The sequence below is a fragment of the Nomascus leucogenys genome, chromosome 21 (assembly GCF_006542625.1).
Source record: "Nomascus leucogenys isolate Asia chromosome 21, Asia_NLE_v1, whole genome shotgun sequence".
NCBI classification, from domain to species: Eukaryota; Metazoa; Chordata; class Mammalia; order Primates; family Hylobatidae; genus Nomascus; species Nomascus leucogenys.
In genome coordinates this window covers 30,001,853-30,022,766 of record NC_044401.1, presented here as the reverse complement: position 1 = coordinate 30,022,766, position 20,914 = coordinate 30,001,853, and the positions used below count along the sequence as shown (strand labels likewise).

Below are 20,914 nucleotides of genomic sequence, written 5' to 3'. Positions count from 1 at the left end.
TCACATCAAAATCTTGTTCTACTTCCTAGTTTTAGCTTTTTAGCTTTCACAGTGCTAGGTTAGCTAGTCTGATCCCAGAAGTATCCTTGCATCATCACATACCACAGGTACATAATTCAACTCAATTCACACATAAATGGGGGGGAAAAAAGAAACTTATGAGACTCAGAGGCACCCTCAATAGGTTTACTTTTAATAAAGGTTGTGGCGAGACACTTTAGGAAAAGTGAAGACAGAACTCTTATGGTTTGGCAATATTAAACCGGAAGCAGGGCCGGGCGCGGTGGCTCACGTTTGTAATCCCAGCACTTTGGGAGGCCGAGGTGGGCGGATCACCTGAAGTCAGGAGTTCGAGACCAGCCTGGCCAACATGGTGAAACCCGTCTCTACTAAAAATTAGCCGGGCATTGTGGCACACACCTGTAATCCCAGCTACTCGGGAGGCTGCAGCAGGAGAATCGCCGGGAGGCGGAGGTTGCAGTGAGCTGAGATGGTGCCATTGCACTCCCGCCTGAGGGACAAGAGCGAGACTTTGTCTCAAAAATAAATAAATAAAGAACTGGAAGCAGAAGTATTGACTTAAGGCCTTTTCTGCCATTCTGATTCCAGAAAAAATAAAAACTGCCTGATTGATTAACTTAACTTTTTGCCAAACAGAAGTGATTAGTAGCAGGATTATTTTCCCTCAAAATTATTTAAAATTGAAATATTTTTGATTTGTATGCATTTTTTGTTACAAGTGGTAATGAGAATATAGCAGTGCAACTTATAAATTAGGTCCTTTAATAATTAATACTTCCAAAAGTAAAAAAACTAAAATATTCCCAATTAAAACCAATCATTAAGCTTAAATATTATCATCTATACAACTTGGGAGCAAAAGGGGTATCTGTAGCTATGATGTGAACCTGATTTGACAGATTATATACTTTTACATCAAGTATAATGACTAATTATAAAAGGGAGCTATAACTAGTAGAAAAATAACTCAGTAAGATTCTGCTGTTTTGGAATCAGGAAATATATTTGTCATTGACTCACAAAACAAAATGTGCTTTCAAAATATTTTGAAACAATTTTTCTGAAATTTATTTCTAAAAGTCAGAGACAAAACTTTAGAAGTGACACATTTATACTAAGCATACATGCGTGAGCAAAAAAATAAGCACGGAATACAAAAATGAAATAGTAAAATTTTAATACAGTATTCTGAATACAAGTAGAATACCACTAGATAAGAATTGTATTTACCTAAGGAATCTATGATAGTATGGGTGGAGATAAACCAGTTTAGGATAGCCACTTCACTATTCACATTTTAATCAGTGCTGACCAGAAGCTAAAGCAATTTCTTTTAGGCTAAGATTGGCAATAAAATCACAGACCCAATTTTCCTTGTCATGAATCAAATGAACATGTTTTAAGGTGATTTGTCCTCATTTAACGGTAGCTGGGGTAAGTCAAACCACAGCGAGCCCTTACAAAGACTAAGCACCAAATGATGAACTGTTTGTGGCTTTTGTTTTGGGCCATCTTAAGTTTTATTTTGTGTTTTCCATTAACATTCATGTGCAAATTCTTACAGGCAAAAGTTTAACATGGAAGTTTCAGCTTGGAGATCTTGCCAACTGTACTTACAACAGTTTTAAAGCAACTGATACTTTCAGAACAATCTCAAGCTTAATTGGTTACCATTGTAAGATGCTGAACTTTTTAATGTTTTCTGGTCCCTGAAAATTCAATAGGGCCAAATGCATTAACTGGAAATAGTATTTTTTTAAAGTCTTAATCAAAGATGGTAATGGATAAAACAACTATATAGGCTCTCATACACAATCTTTCTAAATTTTCACCCTGTAAGAAATGATTACAATGTCCTTCAGGTTTGTTATACACCCCCACAGAATCAAAAAGAAAGCCAACAAAGAACTTAACATTTCAACAAGCTAGGAACTATTTACTGTAAGCATATCGTGAAATTCTGGAAGACATACTATCAATACTTTGAGAAAACACTATTAACATGTGTTGAAGAAGGCAGTTTATAAATGAAACATTACAAATCTTATGTTTATGCATACAACTTATAAAATAGAAAAAAGTTGCTATTTTTCCAATAGTATAGCATCGCACTAACACTATATGGTTAAGATTGAAAACTTCTGTACACACGTTCACTACACCTCCAAAGCAGCATATGCCTCTTCGACATCCTCATTTGTTATCTAACATATGCCAATCATAGTTTCGGGGATTTGTATCAGTTTGAGCAGGCTAAAACAATCATTCTGCCTTATTTAACTTTAGACACAGTTGACTAGCTTCAGGGAACAAAAGTTTCATAATCAATGAAGAAACATTAATACCAAATCCCCACAACAGGATGGAAAACATTTCTAAGGAGAGGATATAATCCTAACAGAATGGACTATGCCCCTAGGTACAGGTACAGTGAATGTGGGAATTAATTAGGAGTCTGAAAAAATACATTAAGATATATAAAATTAAGTGATTATCAAATCAGTAGTAACTACTAGAAACTTAAATATGAATTACTGATGTTTTTCTAATGCAACATCATCCAGTTTACTGCTTAAGACCACTCTCAAAGCTGATCTGCCATTACATTTTGCCATTAGTGCAAATTAATACCCAAATAATAGGGAGCAGTTTAAATCACATGGAATTTCAGAAAAACAGAATGATTGTGTATCTAACTTTTTGTATTCTGAAAAGTGCTATAAAACTCAATTATTCCTAATTTCTAAACTCTACCATCTTAGATAGTTCAAATTAAACATTGTTGCCTGCAAATTCTTTTCTAGAGGAAGTAAACGCAAAACACATATGGTTATGTTTTGCTGCTGGTCTCCTCATACATGTGCTTCATCGATGAGAGCACTACTCTAGGCATGCATTTATCATACTACCTTAACGTAACTGAACATGAGGAAAACAGTTCACATTTTGATAAGTGATTTGTTTTGGTGGCAGGCTTATTTTTTAATGAAAACAAATCTCTGAAGTCAAATGGCCAGTTTGACAACCTGAATTAGAAACTTGTCTGTAAAAAAATCTTAAGACATGGAAAGCTGTTACTGAAAAATACACAATCTAACTTTTTCCACTTTGGCTTTTTCTTTTATAAATGAATATTTGTGGTAAAAGTCAAAGATAACTCCAAGTCACACAGGGCATCATTTGTCACTGCTTTGTAATAGAAATATATCTTTTAAGTATTTTTAACTTGAACTTCAAAGAATTTAAGATTTTTTATTAAAGCTCTAGTCCAAGTTTCCAGCTGTTAAATTTTTAAAAAATATAATTTGGGTCTCTGATAGAACTTAGCTGGGCTAAGCTACTCGGATAACTTTACAGGACAGTGAGGTTCAAACAGAGATCATTTCCTGAACATGGTTGATCTTTAAGAGAACAATTTCCTCACCCAAACAGTTATGCAGGATACTGCCAGATCTCCACTACAAAAAAACCTGCCAGAATTTCTAGACAATTGTTTACCATCCATGTTAAAAACCTTGTACCACCAGAGGCAAAGCAGATAAAGTAAACTTGTTTCTAGTCTAGACTATTCACCTAAATAAACTCATAAAGTCGTATAGAAAAATTAATAGAAAGTAATTTTATCTGATCTGTCAGCCAAAAAAGTCATTACTAATTCTCTATAAAAAACCATAAAATGTCTGTTTAAATAAAAATGCCAATCTTGAAGTCTTTTAACACCAAGACACAGAAAAAAGTTTGCAAATTCGAGATGATGCTTAAAATGAAAGCTATGGTTCGAAATCAGTATTCATAGTAAGAGACTAAAATCTTGTCACTGCAAAATTCCCTTGGCTTTTGGCATTGACATCGAAAGATTTTAGTCTTTTGGTCACTTGAAGCTGCTACAAAATACAACAATAAGCCTTCAAAATGGGGGCGGGGGAAGTATGGAATTGAAAGATAGTTAAGGTAACTACATCATATACAAGTAAAACATAGTTTGAAATAAACAGTCATTTCTGCTAGGGATCTGAAGATATAAGAACAGTGTTCCACTATCCCTTCCTTTTTGAAGAGGATCCTCTAAAGAAAATCATTCCTTTAAGTTACTGTTAAGTGGTGTTGCCTGGCAGCAGCTTCAATAGGCTAGTCTTCAATCCAAGTAATTAAGCAATTTCACAAGAAATAATCATACATGGCAACAGGGTAAAAAAGCAGGGCAGTTCTTCCATGCACAAACATTTCAGGAGAAAAACCATTAATTTTAAAGATAACCACCAGGTTTCAGGTATCCTAGCACACTCTAAACCTAGGTTTTGCTTTATACCATTGGTGACTAAAATTAACAATAAGTTTTGCAGTGAGGTGGTTTTTTTTTTTTTTTTTTTTGCCTGCAACTATATACACATTGCAAAACTATTCTGCGTCACATGATTTTAAATGAAATAAATACAAAAATGAACCACACAATCAACACATAACTTTAATACTCCACATTTATCTTGATCACAATGGTGGTAACCTCCTAGTCAACAATCTTGTGAGTTGAGGAGTTGATTCTCATTCTCATATCCATCAGGAAGATATGCCCTCCGTAGCTGGTCTGACTTAGGTATGGAGCCTCCATTCTTCACATGGCGAGATAGGAAAGCACGGACTGCTGGGTGATCAGCCTTCTCAAGTGGGATGTTGGCTTCCAGGCACATTTTCACAAAGTCCTGGATAACACTGACTTTCTCTGTTTGCGCAGTACTGTTGCACTGAAGAGATGCAGTTAGGGGCCTCTGCTTCTTTCTCACATTCTGCTCTTCAAATTCTGCCTTCCTCTTGGTATGAGTCTTTGACTTGAGGTGGTCACTAATGGCAGACTTGCGAACATGATTCAGAACCACATTGCAAGAAGTGCAGAAGAGTTTTCCTCCATCTTCATGCAGCTCACCTCCAAACTCAGTGACTCGATCCAGGGGAGTCACATACAAAGCAGTCTTAGAACGGTTTCGAGCAGGTGGTGCTGTTACTACAAATCGCTCCATTCTGACTCTAAATAAATATGGTTCTTTCAAGACAAAAGAAACAAAGATGAGTATTATAACAACAGTTCACTCTGGAAGTAATTAACCATAAAAGGCAGTATATAAACACTTTAAATACTTCAAAAAACTTAATTCAAATTAGTAGACTATGTGTCTATTAATCTTAACTTACCTGAATTATATAAGGGAAGGCAAAACTACAACAAGTTACTAACCAGTAGCAATCAGGTCCATTCCTTGAATTTTATGAAATTCAAATAAATTAGACTATAAAGAAAGAACTCAAACTATCCCAGATGTCACTATTATTTAGGGAAACCTAATCACAGTTCAACATTTAGGATATAAATTACATTCAGGATATAAACTGTATTAATCTCATCCAATTTAGATATGCGTTCAAGTTCAAAGGAGCTTCTTTCCTGTCACAATTCTGGAACAACTGATTTTAGGAACACAACTGTGGATAAAGTTTTTTCAAACAGGTGGGCCTATAAACTGCCATAATTCTATATGAAGATGAATATAGTTTCCAAAATTGTTCTGAGGAAAAACCACAAAAAAAACCCAGACCAAATATAATTAACAGCAACAATGACATTAAATTGTAAAGCCAAAATACACAGTTCAAAGTTATTTTGTAATGCATGTATACCTCTGTTTTCCAAAAGGTGTTAAGATATGCAAAGTCTTACTTCTCTAATACTTTGTTTCCTTTTCTCATTAAAATTAATAATTACATTTGTTAACACTTATTTCACTTATTAACTAGTAAGAACAAAATCAAGAACATGGTGTCTAGTATACTGCAGAACCTCAATTAAAATTTGATGGAAAAAGTACATATCTTCACTATTTGTCCAAATATTTATATTTATTTAATCTAGAAGCATCTTAATTAATTTCTCCATTTATCCTAATTACACACTTTTATGAGCACTGCACTAAATACCAAAATCACAGCCTTATGGGCATTGAAACCTTTAGATAATGAACATACTTTGGTAGGTGACAAATAATCAAGTCTTAATTGTTCCCTGGGGCCACACCTTTGGGCTCCTACAATAACGAAGACTTAAGTTAAAGTGAATTTCATAAAATTCAAGATGGAATTCTGTCTGCATAAATATGTTAGAGAAATAATTCTAAGTGTGCTCTGAAGAATTATGCTTTATAAGTGTAATCAGAAACGATGGAGTATTCCATGAATACATACTAGAGAATAGCTGGGTAACATGAATTCTCTTTCAAAAGGACTTTAAATTGCCAACGTATCAGACACTCATGGATCCAGAAGATTAAACATTCCACAGAAATTCTGAAAGGTACGATAAAGTCTAGGTTTTAATAGGCTTAATTTTATTTTTTCCTTTTTTTTTTTTTAGTGCACAGCTCTCATTTGCCAAATATTGTGTTAGGCTACAGGTTTGCAACGGCAGAGAAGACAGTAATGATTCCTACCTAGTACTTACCATTACACGTGTATACTTAAAGTAAATGGTATGTGTTTTACACTCCCACGACAAATCAGTACCAGTTATGATTAATGGTTCTAACCTAGTTGTGGTAAATATGTGATAAATATACCAAGTATGGTTAATGGTTCTAACCTAGTTGTGGTAAATATTAAATATTTGTGCCCCGTAATACTAAGTCTTACTTTCTATGTAAAAAGTCTTGTGTCTTTAAATATTTGGATTTCAAAAACAATAAGCATGTAATTCTTTATAGCATAAAATGCTCAATCATTTGTGCTAATGTGAAAGGCCTATACTTTCCAATGTTCTCGTAATTTCAAAGAGTCTGTTTGTGTTACTGCAGAGGCAAATTTCCACCCAGTAGAGGATGCTGGAGTTTACATACCCGAAGAACAAAAGTGTTTTCAATAGAAGATAAAACATTTTCAACAAATGAAGAAATTAAAAAGTGCAGGAATTAGCCAACAAAAGAGAAAAAGCAAATCGTTTACTAGATCAAAATAAAACTCATCATAAGTTTTCAAGTTTAAATGTTTACCGGATTAGTTTCCAGTTTTTTTCGTCTTGATACTTAGCAGGGAATGGTCTCCAGAGCGAAACCAGAGACGCATCAAATCCTGGCACTTTCCGTTTGTTCAACCCCGGAGATGCCTTCAAATCAGTTTTTCAACAAGTGGTGGTGGGGAAACAGTTTCTGGGCTTGCACCCGATTTTCCCTGCGGTGCCAGGAAGTCATGCCTTTACTGTAAAACACGAAAAACAAATGGAAGGAAAAAATGGGGGACGGAAGGAGGGTGACTGAAGAGATGAACAAGAACGTCAACAACTGCCACCATGCAGGTGTTTCTATCACTTTATAGGTAACTCCACACTACAAACCCGATCCCAACGTTTACCCTAACACTTCCCCCTCCCAGGTCCTCCTCGGGGGTCCGCCCGCTTGGCACCTCCTCCAGCTCCCCAGGCCCCAGGGTTCGGGCGGGGGCGGGGGCGGGGGAGAGGCGGAGTGCTGGACGTTCCCGGCGTCTGGGCTCTCTCCTCGGGCGCCAAGCCCAGCACGCCGGCGCCCAGCCGTCCCGACCCCGCTAGCCGGGCAGGGCCGAGTCCCAGGTGCCAGCTGTGGGCCCGGGAACTCGACAGCGCACTTGGCGGCAGTCTCAAGGGAGGCGGCGGCAGGCGCCTGGCGGAGGCGGCCGCTGTCAGGCTTCCCGTCTCCTCCCTCTTCCTCCCGCCGACAACTGTGCCCCGGCCCCGCCCCCGGTTCCAGCTTCAGGACGGAAGGCCCCGGGCCCAGAGCCCGCACCAACGGCCGGGCCCACCCTCGGCCTCCCTAGCTCCTTGGTACCGTAGGATCGAGGCCGCCGTTAGGGAAAGTGGACGAGGCCTGGCCGGAAAGCAAAAGAGAAGGAAGAAAGAGGAGCAAGGGAATGAGGGAGGAGGAGGATCTGTCGCTGCCGCCGTCGCCGCCGTCGTCGCCGTCGCCCGATCGAGCCCCGCGGCGGCCGCCGTGTCCCCCGCCGCGCCCCGTCCGCCTGCACCGCCTATGGTAGAGCCCGTAGGCGGTCCCCAGCAACCGCCGAGCAGCATTGACCAACAGACGGCCGGTTTATCAAACGGACTGCCGATATCACCAATAGTAGTGGAGGGGCGGGCATGAGCATGATTGGCAGCTTGCGTCTTCCAATAAAAACTGGGGGCGTGGGTGGGCGGAGCCGGAAGTAGAGCCCAACCGAGAGGCCCCTGTCCGGCTAGGGAGGAGGGAAGGGGGAGGGAACTAGAGAGGAGGAGGAGGTTAGCCTAGGCAGCTACAGCGGCGGCGGCGCAGGGGCTGGTACGCGCTGGGCGGCGAGAGCCTCATGGCGGAGGAAGAGAGCGACCAAGAGGCCGAACGCCTCGGAGAAGAGCTTGTGGCCATTGTGGAGTCCCCGCTGGGCCCTGTGGGGCTTAGAGCTGCGGGCGACGGCAGAGGCGGCGCTGGCAGCGGCAACTGCGGCGGCGGCGTCGGAATCAGCAGTAGGGATTACTGCCGACGCTTCTGTCAGGTGAGGCGTCCGTTGGCCGCCCCGACTTGTCACCCGGGTCCTGGGCCTCTCTGCGTCTCCTGGCCTTCTCGTCCATGAATCTGGTCTATGTCCAAAGCCCGCTCCTCCCCAACAAGGAGGGTGAGGCTGAAGCTCCCTCCTCCACTTATCCGGCTTGGGGTGGGGGGCGGGGAGCAAGGCGAGGGTGACCCACGGGCTTAAGGTTGCTGAGAAAGTGAGTTTGTCGGGGATGGAGGGTCTGGAAAGAAGGAAGGTCGGCTGTCGGGAAAGCTCTGTCCTGACATGCCTTCCCTACCCCAAACACCTTCCTGCCCGAGAGTCCCGCCTTTCTTATGTTTCCTACCCTGGTCTTTCTCACCTCATCTGGCACCTCTGGTAACATTTGCTGCCTTCCCCTCTCCGCCGATTGCCCCCCATGTTCTCCCCTTTTTTCCGGGATGGGAGACATGCCATCATTCCTGTCACTGCCACTGTTCCCCCTCTTCTAGGGTCTCCTGTCATCCACTCACAAGATCCCGCTGGGCCGGTTCTCCAGTTGGCGTAGACGCTGACCCACGGTGATTTAGTTACTTTTTTCGGACAGAGGGTGCGTTAAGGCAGTGTGATTGTCATTTTTTTTAACCTCCTTCCGTTGACACACGGACTCTTTTCTAATTAACTGCTCATAATGAAAGTAATTTTCCTTAAACTCTTGCTCCGGTTAACATCACCAACCCCCCCATCCTTCAATTTATAATGTATTTTATTTAGCCTGTAAAATACAGTGTCTGAACGGTGACGTTAAATTATTTACTCAGTCGACCGTCACAGGGGTTTGATGTTGTTCAAAGTGTTTGTAATCAAATATAACAAATATACCCCTTCTTGTTTAGGGGTAAAGTTTGTGTACTCTCCATTCTCATCTACTTGCATTTGTAATTTAAACGGTTTGTTCCCATTTACAACAGTCTTTTTTTTGCACGCTATTTTGGGAAAAAAAAATTAACTGCTCCTTTTCCATCCCATCCCTTTTAAAATGTGTCCATTATTTTGGATGTATAGGGTTCAGATTCTGGCTCCACTATCTCCTGGCAGAAATTATTACCTTGGACAAGTTACTCTGTGTCTCAGTTTCCCCTTCTGTCAAAGAGGAGTAATAGTTAAATAAATATGTGAAGGGTTTGAATCAGGTAGCTATTAATTTCATTCTGATAACAAGTAGGAAATAAAGTTAATGAGAAATGGGCATCATGTTTGCTGACATTTCTTTCAGTGCTTGTAAGGGAAAGCTTGTAAGAATTCTCTTACAAGCATTGAAAGAAAAAGGATGGAGTTGACATTTTTCAGGTAAGTTTTTAATGCTTTAATTTAAATTGCCTTCTGATTTCATGTTTTCCCCCAGTGTCATAAAGAAGTTGGTTTGAAGAGTGTGTCAGTTTCTTTGGCATTGCTATTTAATGACTTTCTTGAAAATGTATTTTTATTTTGATAATTGGCATTCACTTTTATTTTGATAATTGGCATTCACTGAATTTAGAGGTTCAGTGTCTTGTTTTCAGAGCATTGTTTTCTAACTATACCTTTTACATCTAGAAACTACGCTATTGGTAGATTTTGTATCTATAGGAATTGTAAACTTCTGAAAATTAGGATACAATTTATATTTTTAATATATTCAGAGGCTGAAAATCTATTTAATTTTTTTGTTTTGCTTTTTATATCAATAACGAGCTACTAAAATTTTAGAACAAATGACAAATTTAGCCTGCAAAACACAGTGTCTTAATAGTGACAGTACAATATTTTAAGAACAAATGAAGTTGACTACTTTATGACTTCCCTACCTCCTGTATATCCAAGGAAATAAAACAGGAAGAACTTAATGAACGTTTATTTTCTATTGCTAAATTATGTTAGACTGACATACTTTCATGTTACCAACTTTTACCTGAAACATAGTTTATTACCTGAAACTTTACATATTTTATAATATTCTAGGTTACTGATAGATCTGCTCTGAGGTTTTGTCTTGATTTTACTTTGCAGGTGAGCTTTGTGAAGTCCTTGTTTATATTAAAGCTTTTAGATGGAATAAAATATTCCTTTATTAAGTTGAATTTTATCTACTGAGAAATAAAATTCTACCATAGTAGTTGCTTCATTCGTCAGTAAGGGAAGCAGGGGATTATTTAATCTAATTCCTAGTCGAAGATTTCTTTTTAAAAATTTGGTTTTCTGACACTGAGGCTAATATTAAGTATAATTGTTTTTATTAGTGAATGACTTAATCGTGAGTAATGAAATGGATATTGTGCAGTTGGGGTATGTGACAGTTAACTAAATACATGGGTTATACAGACAGGCTAGTGGTGTTTCAAAGAAAGGCTCTGGTTTATCTTCCTCTTTTTAGAGGGAAATATGAATCAAAATTTCTTGGCAGTTAGTTGTGTGGGCAAAGGGAGAGAGGAAGGAACACTTCTTTTCCAGAGGGGTTTTTGTGTCTTTTACCATAAGGAAAAGTAAACCAGAAGATAACAGTGTAATGTTGGACTGGCCCTATCACATCCTCCCTTGGCTCTTGTTAGCTCACTCAATAAATGCTTAAATAAAACTGGCCCTTAACTAATACTTAATTTGCTTTGAGGATGAAAGGTAGGGGAAAGTAACTTTTATGGAAGGCCTACTAACTCTTAAGCTTCAGACAGCAAGAAACATAGTTGAAATTGAGGCATGAACAAGTTAATGTGTCTTAGTTTCCATTATGTAGACATGCTGGGATTTGAACTCAGTCTTCAGTTTCTGCTGAAAAGCAGTAAGTAAATCCTCAATTATAGAGGGGAATTTTTTTTTTTTTTTTGCAAGTGATGTGAAAGGAAAAAGAAGTTACTGGAAATAACTTTGTATTATGGATGAAAAGTTTATAAAGTACTCTTTCATTATGACACAATAGTAAGAAATATTTCAAGAAGCAGACTGTTATTGTCTGACTTGTTAAGTGCTGTAAACATTCCTGAAAGTTTTAATGATTCAATTTATTTTGTCACCAAATACACTGAATTTTTTTTGTCATAAATTGATTGTAAACTAAAGAAGTTAAGATACTTTCTTCTTAGTTCAGTGCCAGAATGAATATAATGAGTAATAAAAAAGGATTTCTGGAACCACTTTGATATGTTGATTAAAATATAATTTAAAATTATTTCATACTACAGTGGGGTTAATAGTCATGCCACGAGGATGTCATGAATATAAAAAGAGAGAAGAATATAAAGTACTTAGTATTGTAGCACACAGATAGACTTAAATAGGTAGATGCTATTAATATTTCTCTCTTGTAAAATCCTCTGAGGATTTATGAGGGACATTGGAGATAATCTGTAGGTAGCTTATAATTTGTGTTTCGCAGTAAACTTGAGAGAAAATTTAGAAATGTTACAATTCTTAAATTCTGTTATTCAACTAGAAAAGCTGAATGCTCCTGGTGAAACACAATGATTTATAAAACAACTATGGCAGGGGTTCTCAGAGATTTTGTTTCCCTTAGGAGACATTTGGCAATGTCAGGAGATACTTTTGATTGTCATGATTGAGGTTTGCTGCTGACATCTAGTGCATGGAGGCTAGAGATGCTACTGAACATCCTACAATGCACAGGATGGCTCTAACAACAAAGAATTATCTGGTCCGGAATATCAGTAATGCCGAGGTTGAGAAACTTGGCTGTACCCTTACTTTGGGACTCTTAGTGGGTACCTTATATGTGTAATGCTGATATAAATGGCAGTAAAGTTTTTAATGATCCTCGAATAGTTTTTAAGTAACGACTGTGGGCCAGGCACTGTGATAGGTGCCCTAAGAGATGGTATTCACAGAAAAGAGAGTTTGTCTCATTGTATTATAAAATACATTCTAATGTCTCGTAATTTGGAGAAATTAAAATTTGTCTCAGGAAGAAACAATCCTTATTTCTTGGTCTTGATATAGGATTTACATCATACTTATTATAGCTCTATGAGTAGTTTTCTAGGGTATAATACATTTTTACTAATTCTTGCTATTAATTGGGATTATTTTTAGTTTATCTTTAATTTTTATTAATGTACTTAGTTTTAAGAAGTCATATAAGGCCTAAGTACCAGGAATTGCATTTTAGTGCTAATGGAGACCTGACCTAAGTTGTTTAAACAAGGTGGGCATTTATTTCTTATGTAAAAAAATCTTGAATAGACAGTGTAGGGATGGTACAGTGGCCATACCATCATTTGCTCTTTCTTACTAGTCATCCTTGTCTTAGCATCCCGAGTTTGTGTCATGATCCAAGGTAGTTGCTTGAGTCGCAGCTATCACATCTGACTTCCCCAGTGGCAGGAGCTGGTTGTCTCTGTGGTGTAAACCAAAACAACTTGTCCATCCTACTTAATGACCCACTTTCATCTTGTGAGTTATCCCCATCTGAAAAGAATGTTAGGAAATTTTTCTAGATTTTTGTTTCTTGATAAACAGATGCCTATGATTCTGTCAGTATGGAAGAAAACAAGAATGGATATTATTGAAACAACCAGCTTCTTTCTTTTTTTTTTTTTTGCCACAGTTTATAACAAAAAATAGCAGTCATGCCCTGTCCTCTCCCTTTCCTACTTCTTATTCTCCAGAGGCTATCACTGGCAACTCTTTCAGTTTTGATATTTACCTGTATATTTATAAGTAATTTTTTCCCTAGTTGTTTTAGATGGAATCAGTTGGTCTAGTACAGGAAGGAGATAGGGACTACCTTACTGTCTCACTATTGATCTCACTATTGAGCATGTTCACTATGTACACTTTGATTATACCCCGTTTTTGTTTATGCCTTTCCTTTCTCCTACCCTCTTTGTGTCCAAATGTTCAGTGTCTTCAGAGAATTAGGAGTTAGTTGCCATTGTTTTGTTAGGGGAGGGATCTGGGGGAGATTTTGAACTGATCTTTTTGTTTCTGACTCTGTTCTCACATCTTTTGGAGGTATGTGGTGCCTCAAATTCCTGAGATGTTCTGGGGTTCTGGGGTAGATTCAAGCTTGTTCCCAAACTCCCTCGACTGATGGCTCGGCTTTCAGTTTCTTGGGTCTGTTAAGCCAGTTACCACCCATCCATCTGATTTCCAACTACCCATCTGTAGGTATCTCTTCTTTTTCATTGCTTTGTCCCGTGGGTTTAGCTCTTTTAAAACACAAATATTTTACTGTTACTTTAGTGGAGTTTTCAAGTAGGATCAGACGTAAATGTGGTCACATTTAACTAGAAGTCTCAAATTAGTTTTCTAGCTCAGTAAATAATAGTATGAAAGATGAAAAGGAAAGTATTAAAAATAATTTGCAGTAACTTACTTTTGAAAAAGAGTATCCTATTTTCTGATCTATTCTGTAGTGAATATCTAGAGCTAGAAATAATTTAATTGCATTGATTTACGTTATGTGTTCCTTTTGGCAAAATTATTTTTATTTCTCAATTGCAAATGAAAATTTTAGCTTTTTAAAAAGTTTTCAAATTTTGGCACAGTTGGGATATTTCAAGTCTTCATAAAAGGTGAATTCCCTGGAAAGACATTAACTTATTTGTTATAATAGGAAAAAACAAAACAAATGAAACTTAGATGTTGATGGCTGTTATTTGGGGAGCTAAATCCTTTTTTTTTTTTGTTATTGTTGCTCCTTAATGCCTTTGTAGGTTGACTTTCAGAGTTGAGTTGAACTGATTGTTCATAATGACATTATTTGTAATAGCAAATCATTGAAAACCGCCTAAATGACTATTGTTAGGGGAGTTAGTACATATAATGTAATCCTATGTCCCTTTTCCCTAAACAATCTTGTATTTAAAGAATATTCATACGAGAAACTGTTTATAGTATAACTACTGAAAAGACACAGGACACAGGTGATTTCACCTTTGTAAATAAAAGGACTGAAATATACCAAATTGTTGTTAACTTTGTAGTGGTATGCTTATGGCTGAATTTTATTTTAGTTTTTACATTTGTTTATTTTTTTAGATTTTTAAAAATTAAACCTACTTTATAATCAAGGAAAAAATAAAGTATATAAAATAAATTTCATTTTCTTTTCCTACCTCACAGATTGTTCACTATTATTATTTTTTTGAGACAGGGTCTGGCTGGCTGTGTTGCTCAGGCTGGAGTGCAGTGTCTGCCATCTAGGCTCACTGCAACCTCCCTGTCCGGGGCTAAAGCGGTTCTCAGCACCCATCAGCCCCCAGCCCCAGTAGCTGGGACTTCAGGTATGCACCACCATGCCCGGCTAAATTTTTGTAGTTTTAGTTTTACCATGATCTGCAGGCTGGTCTTAACTCCTGAGGTAAAGCGATTCACCCACCGTGGCCTCCCATGATGCTAGGATTACAGGCTTGAGCCACCGCGCCTAGCCCTAGATTGGCTATTTTGTACAAATAGATACAAGATTATTTTGAGTATGATGAAATTTTAATTCTTTGTTTCCCCAAAGCATGTGAGATGCTTTTTTAAAAAAATGAATTGGTGAAATAAACTTATGAACATCATTTTAGAATGACCAATGAGATTCTAAACTTCAGTGACTTTTTTATACACCGTCTTTCATTAGATACATGACTATTATTGCTTTCCAAATAACCACTCATTACATTACTTCAAAAAATCTATCCCTGCGTGGTGGCTCACACCTGTAATCCCAGCACTTTGGGAGTCCAAGGCAGGCAAATTGAGCTCAGGAGTTCGAGACCAGCCTGGGCAACATGGTGAAACCCTATCTCTACAAAAAAACAAAAATTTAGCTGGGTGTGGTGGCACACACCTGTAGTCCCAGCTACTTGGGAGGCTGAGGTGGGAGAATGGCTTAAGCCCAGGAGGTGGAGTTTGCAGTGAGCAGAGATCTCTACCCTGGGTGACAGGGCGAGACTCTGTTTAAAAAAAAAACAAAAAAAACCCCTCAATTTAAATTTTGTAGATAAAATGGCAGGAGGAAATATATTTAAATGGAGTCATTGCTTTTAAGTTTTTTAGTTATATCATCTTTTCACAGTTCTGCTAAACACAAGTAAGGCACCATTTGTACTGTTATTATTGGCACTGAATTTTCTTGCTTTCCTGCCAAAATGTGCTAAACTACACCTTAAAAATTACAAACAGAAACAAAAACAAGAACTTTATGAAACCTGTAGTCAAATATGTGTCTGGTAAGATATGTGAAGAAATAAAATAAGATCAATTAAATCTGGCCCATTGAATGACACGTTAATTGTATATTAATATGTAATGTTAAAGATATTAGGAGATGGTGGGACATTGTGGCAAACTAAATTTGAGAGGAGGTTGAATTGTATAATTTATGAAATCCTAAAGTCTAGTACATTAACACTGTATACTGTCAACTTTTCAAAGCAGTGGTGAATACAAAAATAACTGAAAGACTCCATCTAAACGGTAAAAAAGTCACTAATGTGAAGGTTGAAGCTTGTCAATTATATAAGGCACTGGGGATACAGTGGTAAGCAAACAGACATTGCCCAATTTTGTGTGCAGTTATAACTTTGGTAAGTGCTATGAAGAAAAGGTATGCAATACTATAAATGGGAACTAATAGGCTTGACTATGTATATTTGGATACGTGGGCAAGTTCTGCTCTACTGAGATCCTTTGGTTTGATTTGATATGTTGAGTTTAAGGTGCTTTTGCCTCATCCAAGGAGAGATCTTAGAGATAGCTGGACTTAACAGAAGCCAGAGCTCAAAAGGGAGGTCCGGTTATCATAGCTCTGTGGATGGTATTCGAAGTCATATGTGTGAATGAGCTCACATGGGGAGAGAAAGTAGACTAGGAAAAGGAGGACCTTAAAACTAAAGCTTGAAGAGCCTCAAAATTAAATGTCTCAGTAGGAAAGGATGAGTCTTCAAATAAAGTTTGAGAAGGATTGAAGAGGTTTCCGAAACCCAGAGAACTGTGGTGTCACAAAAGGCAAGGAAAGAGAATGTTTTAGGATGGGCTGAATGCTAACTGGCATTGCAAACTATTGAGATCCAGTCGTTGAATTAACATGGAGTCTTGGGTGACTCTAAACAGAGCTGTTTTGGTGTAGTGATGGGATCAGGAGTCAGGCTGGAGTAGTTCTAAGTGGGAGGTGAAGGAATAGACAGTAAGTATAAATAACCTATAAAAGAGAAGGAAAGATGGTGGTAACTGGAGGCATTGTGGATTGAAGGTAATAATTTTCTTTTGTTTTTTTTTTTTTTTAGTAAATTGGTGTGAACTGTGTACACTTAAAATCTGGTGAGAATGATCCATTTGAAAGGAAGATACAAACCTACAAAAGAAGGGATTATCTATATTATAAGACCCCTGAAGGGGAGGAAGGACAACACTCAAAGCACAAGTGGAGGGGTGTTGCTTTATATTGGAGTTTTGTGGTAGGAGTAAAGTTCATCTGTTAAGAGTACATGGAGGTGGTTGTTAGCTGATTAGAGAGGTATGTTGAATTAACCCACAGAACCATTTGAATTTGATCATTGTGAATGCAGAGTGACCATTAGTATGTACCTTTGTTTATCAGTGCTTATTTGTCTAGGTGAAGGCATGAAAAATGAGTTACATTCATTCAGGATTAGGTGTAGACTATGATAAATCAGTTAATTAACTTTGAGAAAGAAAGGGACAGGTTCATTTTCGGGCTCCACTTGTGGCAAAACATAGCACAGAGAAGTGAAAGGAGAAGAAAAGTGGTTGTATCAGTACATATTAATAGGTGCACAAAATTGCTCTGTGTACTGTGAAAGTAAGTGTGCATATATAATGTCATAATAAAACATGTACAGTTTGTTAATATGTATTTCTACAACTAGAGTTTATTGACATTAACCAATATGTTTTGGTTACTCTAAAGTTGAAATATTATAAATACTCTTCCCAGTGATTTGATGTGTGTATGTTAATGTTTTTAATATCTGAAAGCTATTATTGGAATGCTTTGTATATGTATATGCTGTATATATGTATATAACTCATTTTGAATGGTTTCCATGAATCAGGGACTGTGATAAGTCGTTTACCTGTTTTAGCTCATTTAATCCACTACCCTACAAGCTATGTGCTATTATTCTCATTTTTATAGGTCAGGAAACTAAGACCAGAAGAGGTGGCTTGACCAAGTCCTGTACCTAGTATGTGATAATCAGACTGTAACCTAGCCAGTTTGACAGTCAAAAGCCAGCCGGTGCACTTAGCCTCTGGAGTGCAATACAATACATTGTATTGTATCTAGGAATAAGCATTTATTATCTATTGTACCATCTGTGCATATATATTTGATATATACTGTAGCTTACTAAAGCAGTTTTGATTGAGTGGAAGCACTGCAATGGACACTGTTAAAAAGACTCAAAGCAGCAGAAACTAAAGATTTGCATAAATGTGAAACAGAAGAAAAAAATCAAATTCAATCTAGCAGAAGTTCCCCATCAGAAGTGATTCTCAGGCCAGGTGCAGTGGCTTACACCTGTAATCCCAGTACTTTGGGAGGCCGAGGCAGGTAGATTACCTGAGTCCAGGAGTTCAAGACCAGCCTGGCCAACATGGTGAAACCCCATCTCTACTAAAAATACAAAAATTAGTCGGGCATGGTGGTGCACGCCTGTATTCCCAGTTACTTGGGAGGCTGAGGCAGGAGAATCGCTTGAACTCTGGAGGTGGAGGTTGCAGTGAGTCTAGATCACACCGCTGCACTTCAGCCTGGATGACAAAGTGAGACTCTGTTCCAAAAAGAAAAAAGAAAGTAATTCTCAACTCTTAGTCCACCCCCCAACCCATTCAGGATATGCTTAGATGAGATGGTAACAGTGGCTCAGTTATAACTTTTCTTCATAGCACTTATCAAAGTTACAACTACACAAAACAGGACATTGTTTGCTTACCACTATATGCCCAGTGCCTTATATAATTGACAAGCTTCAACATTCACATCAGTGACTTTTCTACTACTTAGATGGAGAGTCTTTCAGTTATTTTTGTATTCACCAGTGCTTTGGAAAGTTGACATTATAGAGTGTTAATGTACTGGACTTTAGTATCTCGTATAACTTATTACACAAATTATAGCAGTTCTTAAAATACCAAAGTTATGGTGACTACAAACCAGTAGAAGTTATTTTATGTTTATTATCTTGTGTTTTGAAAGCAGGAGAGTATGGGATGTGTTTTAAATGTTTATCCTTAATGATTAAAGTTTGTCACTCTCTCCATATTTAGATTTAACCTTGAATATCTGGAAATCCTACCAGTCCCAAATACAATGGATGTGCTTTTTTGGCCTTCATCTGTCATACTGTCATTTGACAAATCTCTCAAATTACAGAATTTATTTTTAAAGTCTAAAATTTACATATATTCCATGCTCATGAGAGCATGAAGATCTCTTTTTCAGCTGATGGGAGTACAGATCACCATGACTTTTCTGGACTACAATTTACCAAGATATTAGAAACCTTAAAATAATTTGTACCTTTTGACTTAGTCATTTTTCTTATAGCATTCATTTCTGAGGAATTATAAATTTGGACACAATACTATTCTTCATAGCATTAATTATAATTAATGTAATGAATGAATTAAAATAGGAAACCAACCAGAACATCTAAAATAGGTGAATATCTTTTCATCTCCCATAAATTAAAATTGTGTGCAGCCATAAAAATGATCTTTTCAGTGTCCACGTAATGATCTAGGTAAAGTTTTATTTGCATTTTCTTGGTGAGCAGATCTAAATTTCTTTCTTTTTTTTTTTTTCAATCAGATTCTTTTAAAAATTTAAAAACTTGCCAAACAAATACAACCCAACAATAATCCAGACACACCAAAAAAAGTTATGAACCTTTGCTATATACCACTGTGGCAAATGTTTTTTTTTTTTTGCAAATAAATCATACTGGTGTTTGCCCATTTAATTTTATATACTCTGTGATTGCTTTCATGATACAACAGCAGGGCTGAATAATTGGGTTGGAGAAAGTATGGCCCATAAGCTACTTTTTGGCCCCTTAAGAAAAAGTATGTCAGTTCCTGTCCTAGATTCCCGTTCATCCTTTGCAACAACTCTGTGAAATAAGTACTGTTTTTATCGTCATTTTATGAATGATGCAGCTGAGACTCAGATTAAGCAACTACCTTAAGACACACAGCTAGAAAAGGGATCAAGATGTTAATAATGGTTATATGTGGGCAGTGCAATGATGGATACTTTTTTTCTCATATATTATCCAAATTTAATATAATGAGTGTACATAACATAAAACATAATCAAGATGAAGGAAAGATATAAAACGTAGGTAGAAGAGAGTTGTGAGAATGTTAAAACTCATTCATCTTTTCTCAATTTATTACTTTGATTTCCTGCATATCATCCTGTCATCCTGTGTTTATAAACTTAGAGTAGATATACAATTTTTGCTTTCCTTCCTGGCACCTAAAACTGTATTATGCAGTTCCCCAATTCTTGATTTTATTTAAAAAGTAAGAAATTATTATCTCGTTTCTTAAAAACTTCTGTATTGGGCCGGGTGTGGTGGCTCGCGGCTGTAATCCCAGCACTTTGGAGGCCGAGATGGGTGGATCACCTGAGGTCAGGAGTTTGAGACCAGCCTGGCCAACATGGTGAAACCCGTCTCTACTAAAAACACAAAAATTGGCCGGGTGCGGTGGCTCACGCTTGTAATCCCAGCACTTTGGGAGGTCAAGGCAGGCGGATCACAAAGTAAGGAGATCGAGACCATCCTGGCTAACACGGTGAAACCCCATCTGTACTAAAAATACAACAAAAATTTAGCTGGGCACGGTGGTGGGCGCCTGTAGTCCCAGCTACTTGGGAGGCTGAGGTGGGAGAGTGGCGTGAACCCGGGAAGGTGGAGCTTGCAGTGAGCTGAGATCGCGCCACTGCACTTCAGCCTGGGCAACAGAGCAAGACTCCGTCTCAAAAAAAAAAAAAAAAAAAAAAACCACAAAAATTAGCCGGGCGTGGTGGTGGGTGCCTTTAATCTCAGCTACTCAGGAGGATGAGGCAAGAGAATCAATCACTTGAACCCGGGAGGCAGAGGTTGCAGTGAGCTGAGATCGCGCCATTGCACTCCAGCCTGGGCAACAAGAGTGACACTCCATCTCAAAAAAAAAATCCAAAGAACTTCCGTATCAAACTTCACTTGTGAAGCCATTTTGTACTTAACTTTTAAGAGTTTTTATCTTCTCTCTTATATTTTGAAGTTAACTTCAACTATTAAATGCTCATAACTTCTAAGTGCTCATAAATTGCTGTATTTTTCTTGTCAGACAGTACTTTTTCTTCATATCAGTCAATTGAATATCCTTAGAT

The 20,914-nt window shown here is 37.9% G+C and overlaps 2 protein-coding genes across 4 annotated transcripts in view; one reads left to right on the top strand and one right to left on the bottom strand.

The window, feature by feature from the left end:
• Positions 1–1,003: 1,003 nt before the first annotated feature.
• On the bottom strand, positions 1,004–8,122 carry CGGBP1 (CGG triplet repeat binding protein 1). 2 transcript variants are annotated; one of them, XM_003255131.4, is made up of 4 exons: positions 7,860–8,122; positions 7,053–7,257; positions 6,253–6,354; positions 1,010–5,059 (listed from the first exon to the last, which is right to left on the bottom strand). In XM_003255131.4, exon 4 carries the CDS (start codon positions 5,034–5,036, stop codon positions 4,533–4,535), a length of 504 nt encoding a protein of 167 aa, XP_003255179.1. In that variant the 5' UTR covers positions 5,037–5,059; positions 6,253–6,354; positions 7,053–7,257; positions 7,860–8,122; the 3' UTR covers positions 1,010–4,532. The 2 variants fall into 2 exon arrangements, with proteins under 2 accessions (XP_003255177.1, XP_003255179.1); XM_003255129.3 differs by lacking the exon at positions 6,253–6,354 and having other exon boundaries at positions 1,004–5,059; positions 7,860–8,102.
• Positions 8,123–8,289: 167 nt separating this feature from the next.
• Positions 8,290–20,914, top strand: part of ZNF654 (zinc finger protein 654) — a 91,246-nt gene continuing 78,621 nt past the window's right edge. The window contains exon 1 of one of the 2 annotated variants that reach the window (XM_003255064.4): positions 8,290–8,556. In XM_003255064.4, the coding sequence (XP_003255112.2) occupies positions 8,371–8,556 (186 nt within the window). In that variant the 5' untranslated portion in view covers positions 8,290–8,370. The remainder of the gene's footprint in view (positions 8,557–20,914) is intronic. The other variant, XM_030802236.1, reaches the window with a different exon arrangement.

Bases quoted from the DNA above. Each gene is read 5' to 3' on its own strand.
- CGGBP1 (XM_003255131.4), bottom strand. From the start codon at position 5,036: ATGGAGCGATTTGTAGTAACAGCACCACCTGCTCGAAACCGTTCTAAG.